Source organism: Engraulis encrasicolus, chromosome 19 (assembly GCF_034702125.1).
Source record: "Engraulis encrasicolus isolate BLACKSEA-1 chromosome 19, IST_EnEncr_1.0, whole genome shotgun sequence".
Lineage (NCBI taxonomy): Eukaryota > Metazoa > Chordata > Actinopteri > Clupeiformes > Engraulidae > Engraulis > Engraulis encrasicolus.
This window is the reverse complement of record NC_085875.1, coordinates 48,497,410-48,510,069: the sequence shown is the minus strand read 5'-3', so window position 1 is coordinate 48,510,069 and position 12,660 is coordinate 48,497,410. Positions and strand designations below refer to the sequence as shown.

At 41.3% G+C, this 12,660-nt stretch overlaps 1 protein-coding gene across 1 annotated transcript; it reads right to left on the bottom strand.

The window, feature by feature from the left end:
• Positions 1–886: 886 nt before the first annotated feature.
• On the bottom strand, positions 887–9,100 carry marc1 (mitochondrial amidoxime reducing component 1). Its single transcript, XM_063184621.1, has 7 exons — positions 8,751–9,100; positions 8,175–8,345; positions 6,164–6,329; positions 4,940–5,080; positions 4,631–4,692; positions 3,712–3,783; positions 887–3,021 (listed from the first exon to the last, which is right to left on the bottom strand). The coding sequence occupies exons 1-7, from the start codon at positions 9,002–9,004 to the stop codon at positions 2,895–2,897; spliced, it is 993 nt and encodes a 330-aa protein (XP_063040691.1). The 5' UTR covers positions 9,005–9,100; the 3' UTR covers positions 887–2,894.
• Positions 9,101–12,660: the final 3,560 nt, after the last annotated feature.

Genomic DNA, 12,660 nt, shown 5'->3' with positions numbered 1-12,660 from the left:
TATTCTTCCATAATTTAATCCATTCTTTTTCATGTTCTCATAGCGGGAAAATTGCCTGTCAACTGTGTTATCAACATATTCATAAGAACCTGAATTAGAAATCACATATAGAAAACACAGATAAAGCATACAAATACATGAATTGATTAAGGTGTTGTGGTGGAACTTCTGAGGTCTGTAGTTAGCAAAAATCCCTAAAAATGTCTGAAATGTCAAGCTGTGTCACTGTCAATTCATCAGCTATGTGCTATTCATCAGCTGTGACAGTTGAGGAGGAGTATGTTTTTGCCAATTTATCTCCATTTTGATAGACAAACGAACAACATAATTTGTGTTCTAGGGAGATGGGTTTGTCTGGTCTGTTTTTTTCTCCTAAAAAAGTGCCGACTTGTTCCCTGCATTGTTGACCGTACCACAGTTGAGTAACACGGTTGACTGTTTTGAAAGTGTTTTTGTGCCATTGATCTCTTATGTGTTGGAAAAATCCTATGAACAGATACTAGGGATTATCTCTGGAGAGGGAAGTCTTGTGTAAGGAGGGTGACTAAATTAAAATCAGACGTTATCAGGGATTTATAATGAAAAACGTGTCAGTCTGTGTCACAGTGAATCATAAAATCCTACTTATGAAGCTCAACAATCACATTTTCTATATCAGTTGCACAATTTAATTACAACATTATTGTTATGGGACATAAGCACTTTCAAACGTATGTTGTTTCAACTGTGTAGTATTTTTTATATATGTTTGAAATGACATAGTATTTGTCCATACCACTGTTGACAAAATAATCAAGCAAATGTTTGTTTTCATAAGAATATTTAACAAACGATTTAAGATTAAGCTTGGGAATTTGTTTGTTAGGAAACTTAAATGTACACTATAGAAACATCTAGGTCATTTATTTGAGAAAAAATACTGATAATTGACATTTTGAGTTTGCCATAAGTGCAATCGAAAACGTAGAGTCACTCCTTTGTTAAAATAGGGAACATTTGTGAATGGACAGTGTGAATTCTGGAAATTAACTACTAAAAATATTACACAGCACACAGATTAAGACATAGCCATTACAATTTTGGTGACAGTAAGGTTATAACATGGATTCTGTGCTAAGGTGTTGTAATGTTGGCCTACTTCATTGGTACATTACATAGACTGTTGGCATATTTTATTGGCACAATGATTTATGACACTTTTATTTAATTCTGCAGAAAGCCACGCTACCTAAAATGCCCACATTCCAAGGGTGTCACTAAGGTCTGACATTTTAGGCATTTGTAAACGGTCTTCGCTTTGAGTCGTTAGTAGGCTATTGTATGTCTTTTTTTTCTTCATAAAACTGAAATGACAAACCTTTCTGCTGTGGTGCTACTGTAATCATACTGTTCTATAACTGTTTTTGTTGTTGCCAATTTTGAGTCAAAACTCCTTGTCAAAAAGTTTAAGGATATGAAATACTTTACAATAACCAACTCAAAAGAAGTGTTAAATGTTTATAGACAGTTTGAAAGTCTGTTACAAAACACTTTTCCACCAAATCTATCCCTTTGCATTTACTGTATTTGTTTACATAAAGATTAAGTCAATACAGACTAAATCATAGACTAAAGCGCATAATGAGGTGAGTAATACGTACGTCAGAGCACACTGATCTGTGTGGGGTCCTACACGATATAGACAAATATGTTACTGCCCCCAAGAGGAGAATCTATGCACATACCACGAAGTTTTCATTCATGTGAAGGTGAAGGTGAAGGTAGCTTGCTATTGTTCTGATCCAAAGACAAAACAAACAAAACACACAGAGGCACAAAAGAGCCTTAACCCTATCCAGACCGGGGGGGGGGGGCTAAAAGTGCCCGCACCAACTTTGATGTCGTATAACTCCTGAATGACTAAAGCTAGGACTACGAAACTTTGTGACTTTTCCTAACATGAAGTTGGCTACAGTGTGATACCAAAAGATAAGGTTTATCATTTTTGTTGTTGCCATGGCAACGGTTTTCTGACAGGTACGCCTGTCCAAAAATCACTGATCTAAGTCTCATCATCATCACTTTTCATATTTTTTTACATTTTCATTAGCATCAGACACCCTTGTGAACATTTGAAGTGGTCTGAAGCACATAATAACCAAAATTGATGTGCATTACCCAAGTTAGATGGAAAATGCATTAAGGTGACATTTTGGGCAATAAAGTCAGGAAATGACATCATAATGATGTCATAATATCCAATAATGACACCAAACTGATGTCATTCATAGATCTTTGGCTGAAGATCATCCCCTCCAAGTTTGGTGGTCATACGCCATTCGGTTCCTAAGTTATGAGGGGGGGGGGGGTTAAATGAGCCCCCCCCTGGTCCCAGGAATGCCAAAAAAGCCCCGTCTGGATAGGGTTAAAAGAATACCATGGCAGCAACATATTTACACATTTAATTAAATTGAGGATGCCAATTCATTATTTGAAACACAGCATAATTGAATGTCAATTAAAGGTAGGCTATCTCATAAGGTAGGCTATCTCATATCAAAATGACGCATGGTCTTTATACGCCTCAGGTAATTTGTGTGCAGTGAATTCTTAGAAAGATAGGAACAAAGTGTAATGTTATTACCACTTGATAAAAACAACAGTGGTCTAATATGGTACAAATTGTAGAATGAGGAACCACACACTTAAAATCCGTTTTGTATTTGGCAAGACAGAGAATCTGATGAAGACAACCGTCAAAACGTCATCCTATCCTGCCATGGAATAAAAATACAAAGAAAAAGGATTTTAAGTGTGCAGACTCCTCACAAAGGCTGACATAATTACAGTCAGCCTTTGCCCTGTTGATGTGCACAATCTTCATCTTCAACTAATATGATAGAAAATCATTCCACTCAGTAGCTGATCTTGTAGACAGGCTCCCCGACATGAAGAACCCCAGTCTGTTTCACAATGTAGTACTGTCCAAACAGAGGTGCGGTTTTATGCAGTGTCTTCAGCGATGGATCACACTGGCGATATCTTTAGATGGATGGAGAGAGAGAGATAAAAAACACATTTGGCTTTCTTGCTATCGTGGTGTTTTGGTCAGACAGGCAATCACACTAACATCCCACATACAAACTACAGTTTCAGATGCCGGTCATACAAAGGCCAAGTGTGGTAAGCTAAATGTAACCACAGTCGTTCTCTATATTCATAAAATTGTCTCTGATGTAACTGCCTAAAAAAAATCATTTACAGTTGTCATACTGACTGTGAAAAGCGTCATGAACAGCTGTAGTAATGCTTTTAGATATTTTAAGAAAGAGATATTACAGGCTAATCTACAATGGGTTTCACAAAATACTGTATGTAGCGGTCCCCAACACCACTGCCCCATTCTGTGGCCCTAATGTCAATAACATTCTTCTGTGGAAACTGTTCCTATTGTGCATACCTTGTTGTCTACAAATAGTCTAAACTTCTGTCACAACAGGCCAATTATTCACCTCAACACGGCACTGATTACATGTTTCAACCACTGGCCACACTGCCAGGCTCACCTCCGGCCTGCATGCCTCTTACACACAGGTGTCATTATATGCAAAAATTGGACCCCTTCCCTTTACTTCACCCTGCAAGGGTGTGTGTGTGTGTGTGTGTGTGTGTGTGTGTGTGTGTGTGTGTGTGTGTGTGTGCGTGTGTGTGTGTGTGTGTGTTCCTGTTTACCCTTTGAGCGTGTCCAACGGCTCCTTTCTGCTGATGACTCCAGTCTCGGGGTCTACGGTGGTGAAAACACACCTGGAATACGGAGACAGATTCACGTCACGTGTTACTCATCACTGCAGGCCAGGTGCTATTTGTACTTGTGGAGAAGGGGAGGGGGGATTATTTCCTGTCCTCAAACTTTTCCATGGCAAGGCTCTCCATATACCAGTAGATTCCAGGCAAGTGTCCCCCCCCCCCATGTATTACTTTGTAGCACACTTTTTTGATCTGTACACCTCTTTCACAATCTATGTCTGTGCGTCAGTGCACCATTGGGACATATAAAATAGTGATAATAGTGATGTTGACAGATGCAATAGATTATTACAATGCAGTTCCTGAATAACGGGAGTATTGTTTTATCTTAATTGTGGTTATTTTGGTGTACTCCAACTCCAATATTTGAAAAAACTCCTGCACACTGACCACCAACCTAATGAAGGTCTAGGACCGAAGAGTTGTGTATTGAAGAAAACGTGTGCGTTGGGTGACCCATGGGCTATCTCGGAGAAAAAAAAAGTTTAATGTGGAGAAAAAAAACACCATTGTGACAGGTGCGCTGTTGTTCAGTCTCCTAAGGCGGCGTTGTCCCTCCTTTCTTCTTATCTTTTTGGGGTGTTTGGTGGTGGCTCGCACAAGATGTGCACCACTGCCATCTATAGCGCTATGGGAACTCCATTTATTCTCAACCATAATACTCCAAAGGTCTCCTAACCGAAGGTCTCCTAAAGGGGCACTCACCTGACATGGATCCCAGAAAAGTACGAGCCTGGAGTATCTTTCTCTACCAGATGATTTTTTGACACTAAACTTCCACAATAATAAAGCTGACTTTTATTTTGACTGTGAAAGGGAGGACACCACACTCAAGCTACACTACCTTCCGCAAGCCATGACCCGTTTCATCCGGACACTGCCGATCTGGATCTCATGCCAGGTATCCTGCAAAGAGTTCACAAACAGAGGCACAACACATACCGTTTTCACTCAGAAAGTACTATGAACAGACGACTTAAACAAACAAAACCAATAAATCAATAAGCAAAGTATTGAAAAATTAAACCTTCTAAACCCCTAACAATATCTAAAAGTAAAAATAAAATTAAAAAACCTGACTGTCAACAAATAATGTATTAAATTATAGTAGTAAAAAAATGTATTGTTAGTATGGTTGTAATGTTTTGTGTACCTCACTGAAGGCCTCACAATCGCTAACGACGATGCTGGGGCGGAAACGAGCAACCGTGACGTCCTTATCCAGTCTGGTGTTGAGATCCTGCACAGACGCCTCAGACAGCAGCATCACAGGCGCAGCGTCAGGGTACGCCACCTACAGACACAATAGAATGCTAGTTAAACATACAGTGGGTTCTTTAATATGCTGTCTCCCGTCCCCAGCCTGTGCATGTGGCCTCGCGTTTCACTGATACCCTGCCTTCACGGTTAGCGTAGCAACAACAACTTTTGAAGGACTATTCTTCATTCACCTTCCGGATTGCAAATGAAAAAATTACATTAGAATTGCACTTTTGCAAGATATTGACATACACTTCTGTCGTCAGTGACGTTATTTCGAGGCCACAAGCAGGCGAGGGAGCAAGGGAGGACAGGAGTTAGGGTATTAAAAAGAACCCACAGTGTCATCACAGGAGCAGTGTCAGGGTATGCCACCTACAGGAGGAGACACAAGAGAATGCAAGAAAAAAATCATACAGTGTGGGTTCCAATATGCGACCTTGCCTCCTCCACTTGTGCTTGTCTCCTCGTACCAGGAAGTAATATGTCATGATGACATCACTGACAACAGCATTATATTTCAATATCTTGCAAAAGCTCAATTGTAGAGTGTTTTTCTCATTTGCAATTGGGATGGTGAATGAAAAACAGTCTGTCAAAAGTTGTTGTGGCTAGGCTTACAGCTGGGAAACTTAATCGTTTTCTCCACGGAGGAGGGGCCAGGAGGTGGGACGAGGAGACAAGCACAAGTGGAGGAGGCAAGGTCGCATATTATAACGCACTCACAGTGTTCTTTTCTTTCCAATATCCTGACTCCAGTCTTCCACTTGAAGTTGTGGCCTCGCACTTCACGTGAGTCCCTGCCTCAGTGCAGAAAACAATAAAGTTTCCGCGCTGTCAACCTTGCCACAACAACTTTTGCGGGACTTTTCCCCTTTAAACATCCCGATTGAAAATGAGAATAATGACCTTTCAATTGTTCTTCTCCGAAATATTGAATTAGCCTTCTGACGTCAATGACGTCTTGTGACATCGTCATGAGGCCATGATCTCTTGGAGAGGACAGAAGTTAGGAAAGTGGAAAGGACACCCAGTGTCATAACAGGGGCTCTGTCGGGGTTCACTACCTACAGGAAATGCAGCAGGTTTGGTTAGGTTAGGTGAATGCTGGTTGTACCTCTTCATCTGGAGGAAATGGACGCGCTATTTTTGCGCTCTGCCTGGCTTTCATATGTGGCTCGTAGTGCACCATGCGAAAGGTCTTGTCCGATGCCAGGTACCGCGTGAGCCACTCAGACACCTCGTCTCCACAGTCTCTCCCTTGGATATCTGCTCCAAATACCCTGGAGATACAGATACAAAGTGATAATCAAATCTCACTACTTCCTGGCGAGAGGTCAAAGGCCAGAGGAAAGGACAGGAAGTTTGACTTGCACCCATAAAGACGTCTTGACCCACCCCAACTTGACTCTCGCCAGCTTGTATGTTTTGCCTTCGTCTTCACGACACCATCTGGGAATCCCCCCCAACCGACAATTTTGAATGAGGCTCCTTATCAAAAATCCTTTCTGATTGTATAAACGATCTGTCCATCATCTTTACTGACATGCCACTTCAGCCACTCACATTAAACTCAACACATGGCGCAGATAAGAGCGACAGGTGAAGGAAGAGACATAACGCCACTCATCTATGGAAAATCCCACCCTGGGATCCTGATTGGCTGATTCGTTCAGAAATTATTCTGATTTTCACGATCCTCAGATGGTTGCGTGAGGAAACCGGAACGCCGTGTGTAGTTTGGTGAAATGCAGCAAGATGGCTTAAAGGGACAGTTTGGTCAATTTCAACATGCAGTTGTAATGCTCACACTACCCTGGACTTGTCAGTGCCTGAGATTTTTTTTCTTCTTCTTCAGCCGTTTCCGAGATCCTGGTCATTGTAATGGGGGCAGCTCTTTGTTTACATTTCAATTTTTTTTTTTTATTTATTCCCAAAAACATCCAAAAGGTTATAAAACATCAGCAGACAACTAGCAAACAGCAGTACCTTTTGGGAAAATATTTGGAGTTGGCCTATGTTTCATTTTTTAAAAATGTAAACAAACGCTGCCCCCATTAGAATTGCTCATATCTCGGAAAGGGCTGAGCCGAAAAATGTGGCATCACCAGGTACTGACAAGTCAAGGGTAGCGTGAGCAATACAACTGCATGTTGATATTGACCAAACTGTCCCTTTAAGTCAGGTTTCTTATGTCCGGCCTTATTTGTGTGTTTTTTGTTTCTTTTCACAGACATTAGTTGTGTGTAAAGAAAGACATTGTAACTGATGACCACTATGTTGAAGGAAACATTACTTTAGGCTCACAATATAACACAAACATTTCCAGGACAGTTAAATATATCATATCTGACCCATCTCATCCAGCGAACCATCTATTTACACAATTACCAAGTGGGAAAAAGTTGTCATACAGTATACCGACCCAAGAGTTATTCACTACCTGAACATGAACATTATGGTCACAACCTAGCCTACTTCTCTTTGTTTTTTGTTTTTTTGCACAACCTCAACCAACTGCTGCAATTCTTGTTACTGTAAAACTGTGTTTTTACATCCTATTATGAGTATATCTCGTGATAATGAAATGTGAGCATACCAAAAAACAATTCCTAGACACTGCACATATTTTTATATGTTCGACATGACTACAATTAACTTGAAGCTTAATATAATATAGCCTACATGAAATTTAAAGAAAGTGGGACACTGCTTGAACACTGAACTGTTGGGCAACATTTCAGATTAGCACAACCTAGTTAATATGTTACTTGATATCACAGCGGCGCGCCCTCTCTTCAGGCCAATGTTTGACCTCCTTGCCACTCCAACGTGTTTCATAATTGTGGTCAGTGCCGTTGACAGCTTTGACCAGTCCCAGGACAAAGTTATCTGAAACGGCCATCCAACTGTTGCATACAATATAATGAAGACTCAATTCTGGGGGCCCCTTCTCCGCTGGGCCTATGACATCTGACCCCTTTGTCCCCCCGTTGGCTGACTGTGCCAACTAAATTGCTTTTCACATGTCTATCGCACCCCTGCCTGGAGTCAGACCATGCTGGACTGGGCACCGCGCGTGAGGACTAATTAATCACCAACCCCTCACCTCTGCATGCTGCGCTCACCTGCAGTCCATGATGTTATTGCTGGGCTGATGCAGGGGAACCTTTAGTTCCTCCATGTCGGGAGCATTCAGGCAAATGTTCAAGCCCTCAGCGGTCATCTGCAAAAGCACTAGCCGAGGCTCCTGTCGCCCTGTCACCATTTGGCCGTCTTCTGTCACCACCAGCCACTGTCTGGAACATCATCAACAAGCAGATTAAAAGACGCAGAGCATAGACCTCAGCCACAGTGACAAAGGAGACATAGAATGTAGTAGGCCTAGGCTACGATTTACAACACCTATGCAGTATAATAGTGTTAATGCAAAACTTTGTGAGTGGGACACAATTCTATTCTAGGTATTGAATTAGTGTTAATCCAACTCAAAGATTGGAATAGGGTATTTAGAGGGATTTATAAGTGTTGAATTACACAGCAAAATGGACTGCAAAGATTGATTGACTATGACGCACTGATTGAAGTGCGTGCGTGGGTGACTGCCTTGTAAATCAAAGGAGGAGTGTAGCTTTTACAGTGCTTGTAACCATCGCACAATCTATAGCCTATTCGTGTTATGGGAAGACGGCGGGTTAACACACCGATCTCGGAGCTCTCCATATTTTAGACCCATGCGCAGACATTCGGCTGTTGCTATTTGCAGCGCTTTACCGGATTTCAGGGGGTGAAGGAGCAACTGTGAGACGACGCCAACTTGCGTTAACTTTTTCGGTTTCCGCACCACATACTTGTATCCGAGCCACAGACCAAGCAAAGATGCACCCGCTCCGACAGTGTAAAGCACAACTTGTTTATGTCGCCCCAGCGCTGTCAACACAGTTTCCTTGAGTTCCATGCTCGCGAACGATGCAGGCTGCTGCACTCACGTCCAGTGATCTTGTGGACTTAAAAGAGTAACTTGGCAAGCTTATTGGAAGTTGTTACACACCCCGTTATACAGTACATGAACCAATACATGACTGAGCAAGATGGTTTGCTAACAGGCGACCAATGAAATATTGTGTTGTTGAGTAGCGCGTTTAAAGGCACAGTGAAATCGGGAATGGTGAATCAAGGTCAGCGAAAATTACTTGTATTGGAATAAAATAAGATAAAATAAAATAAAACAAAAAATGAGAGGAACAAATGTTTTCTGTGTAAAATGTATAATGTTGTGTGAATGTATGAGTGAATGATAAATTTGTCACCTGCAGTGAAAGTCACCTGAAGTGAAAGTCACCCATACCTGTTGGGCACAGCTGGGCACATGTTGTGTAGCTATTAGTGCACAACCTTCAGGTACAAAATTGCTCTTTTCAGGTTTATATCTGAAAAAAAAAGGGACAGATGCTTTGTATTCCGCAAATAGGCCTAAGCTACTGCTCTAACGAAAACTTGTAGCCAAGAAGCACACCAAAGGTTGCAACATGATCTCTAAAATTTCCGTGCTCCTGGACACGGATGTTAAGGACACAAAATCTGTGTCCAGGAGCACGGATTTTGCCAAAATTCTGTGCTCTTGGACACGGAATTGTTTTCCGTGATGGACACACGGAAGTGCTCTCTCTATACTCCCACAGCTCTATTAGTCTAGTCACCAGAGGGAGGTCACGCGCACCCCCTGTACTTGTTGTCGAAACCTATTTTTTTAGACTCCTCCATATGTCTAATTTACAATAAGAGATGTTAGCATTGCAGCAAATTGTCCCATGGGTGTTTTTCAGGGCTCATCTTGGAAACTGTGCAATAGCGATTTATACAATTCTGACATTTGACTATTCACATAACTTTTGAACCAGACATGGTACAAAGACAAATGAGATCACTTTTCCATATAATTCTAGCATGGGGAATTGATTGGAAGGGTCAATAGGTTCATAAAACATGTTTAGACTACTTTCTAGGAGGAAAATGACTAAAATGTAGACTATCAGATATTCTAGAAATTCTGACAGGAACTAGTGTGTAGATTTTCAAAAATGGTGTAAAGATGACATTTATTGCAAGCATTTATGACTAGAAACATTCTTTAACTTGAGGTGACTACCATACATGCTGTCATTAACATTAAAACATCCCTGCCACCTTTTAAGGCTATGCTTAGTCATGGTTGATGCGAAAAGCATAATATTAGCAATCAGATGCATTGATTACTTGACCCTTCCAAAGCATTCAAAAACAGATTTTTCAGTGGTTTACAATAGTATCAGAAGTACTTGGACAGAAACAGACTTCATGATGAAGGTATAAGGGCCTGGTATCCACACGTGGGGCCTATGCTTTCTGAGCAGCATCGTTGGGAGCAATTTGTATAAACAAAAGGACATCAAAATTACATACTCAACATCTGCACCGTGTGCTGTTCATAAAAGATGCTGCAGGTAGCATAACATTCTCCATGTTCTCTCCAGACTTTGTCATGTCTGTCACATGTCTTCAGTGTGAACCTGCTCTCATCTATGAAGAGCACAGGGAACCAATAGTGAATGTGCAAGTCTTTATGTCAGGGGTGGGCAATTATTTTGGCCTGAGGGCCACATTGGGTGTAGAATATGGATCGTAGGGCCAGATGTCGCAGGCAACATGCCTGTGCCAATAATGATAAAGACTGTGATGTATACTGACAACATAATTTCAAACCTGTACACTGCAAATTTAGATGTGACCTTAGATGTAATCTAATCTCACACCTGCAACACCCTTTCCTTTTCTAACTCACACCTGCAACACCCTTTCCTTTTCTAAGAATTTTAGGTGTGAGTATGGTACTTTGGATTTTTTTTCCATTTACACTTTTGCACATATCACACAAACATCACACACAAAGTGTCCACAACCAAACCACAAAAAAAAACCAAAAACATCATTCATTCCTACCCACTTCACATAGAGGTCTAGCCAATGTGTTAAACTTATGTTAGTGAGTTTTACTGTGTCTATGTACTTATGTACTAAGGACCATGTTGTAGACCTGACATCCAGCTGCTTGCTGTGTGTTTGTAATTTCTTCAATAGACTTACTATAGACTTTTTAACTATTGAAGAAGGTACTTTGGATTTAAAAGGCTTTGTGGGCCAGATGAAATGGCTCAGTGGGTCGCATGTGCAGGGCTCTAAATTAACTTTTTCCACCACCAGCCAATTTGGCTAGTGGACATTTTTTCTTACCAGCCAAACAGAAGTTCAACTAGCCATTTTTTTTTAATCTCGCCAAAATAAACTATGCATTAGGCTAGTTGTTTTTTTTAATTATGGTAATTTTGTTCAACAATTACTACAACAAAGATACACTATATATAGGCCTGCATATGCCTATGCCTACATAATAAGCATAGGCCTATTATAGGCTATATATTTTTTCATTATTTTTTCACTTCTGCTTTATTTTTTACTTTCATTACTTATGCCTAATCAATTTGATTGGCTTGTGTGATGTGATTCAGCTGTTTTCAGAGGAATTGAACAAAAACTACTCACATAACAGACCTTTAACATACAGTAACCAAGCACACAGCCAAACTCTCCAAAACCTCACATACGCACACCCCAAGGAAGGAGAAGAGATGAGAGGAAAAAGAGAGGAGAGAGGAGGAGCTCTTCTCTTATCTACCATGCGCAACAAAATGACAAGAAGCCTAGTTTAACTAAAAGTAAATAATATCACGGGAATCTTCGCTTCCTTTGTTACTTCCATAGCTTCGTCGTTGGTTGCTTTTTTGTTATTTGTTTTCTTTCCGATGGCGTGGGCTTTCCAACTTAGTTGCGCCAGGACTCGGAACATTTCAGAAGACAACTGAACTGACAGCTACGCTCACACTACTCTGACAGTCAGCTCTCCTCCTCTGCCCTTGTCGCTATTTCGTTCCACAACCACTCCTTTTTTAACATCACTATTATTACGGTTACAATTACTACTAGCATTCACCAACACACAGAACCTTGCTCTAACCCCCGCCACATTCTCATCACTCGCACAAAACATAGGCATAATCTGCGTTAGTCATGTTATTGAAACGGTCAGGGCCTCCCTACTTCAAAAAGGCAGCCTGTTACAGCAAGGTCCAGCCTAGTAATAATAGCAGTAGTGACGTTAAAAATGTTGTAGCGAAATCTATGAGAGCATAGGAGGAGAGCTGCCTGTCAGAATAGTGTGAGCGTAGCTGACAGAAGGCTGGTCGTCTGAAATGATTTCAATGCTGGCGCGCGCAACAGCATGGAGTTGCCGCTTGCTGCACTGGAAAGCCCACGGTGGGAGGCTACGTCGTGACGCTAGTGTCCATGGGTAATGTAGGAAATCTCGCCTTAAGGGCTCTGCATACTTAACGTGCGCACGTTCGTCATAGCAGCGGTTTACCGTTCATAATTTACTGTACTCGGGCCCTGCACTTGTGGACACCAGACCCTCATACCCTCCTAATGAAATCATCCTCATCATCTTAAACCTCTCTGGAGCTTTTGAGACAGTTTCTAACACCATCACCATCACCTGGATTGATGCTCATCTTGGATTTA

Bases quoted from the DNA above. Each gene is read 5' to 3' on its own strand.
- marc1 (XM_063184621.1), bottom strand. From the start codon at position 9,004: ATGGAACTCAAGGAAACTGTGTTGACAGCGCTGGGGCGACATAAACAA. The intron at 5,081-6,163 runs GTACAACCAGCA...TTGTGTCTGTAG, and splicing joins CATTTCCTCCAGATGAAGAG to GTGGCGTACCCTGACGCTGC. The intron at 3,784-4,630 runs GTAGTGTAGCTT...TCCGTATTCCAG, and splicing joins CGGGTCATGGCTTGCGGAAG to GTGTGTTTTCACCACCGTAG.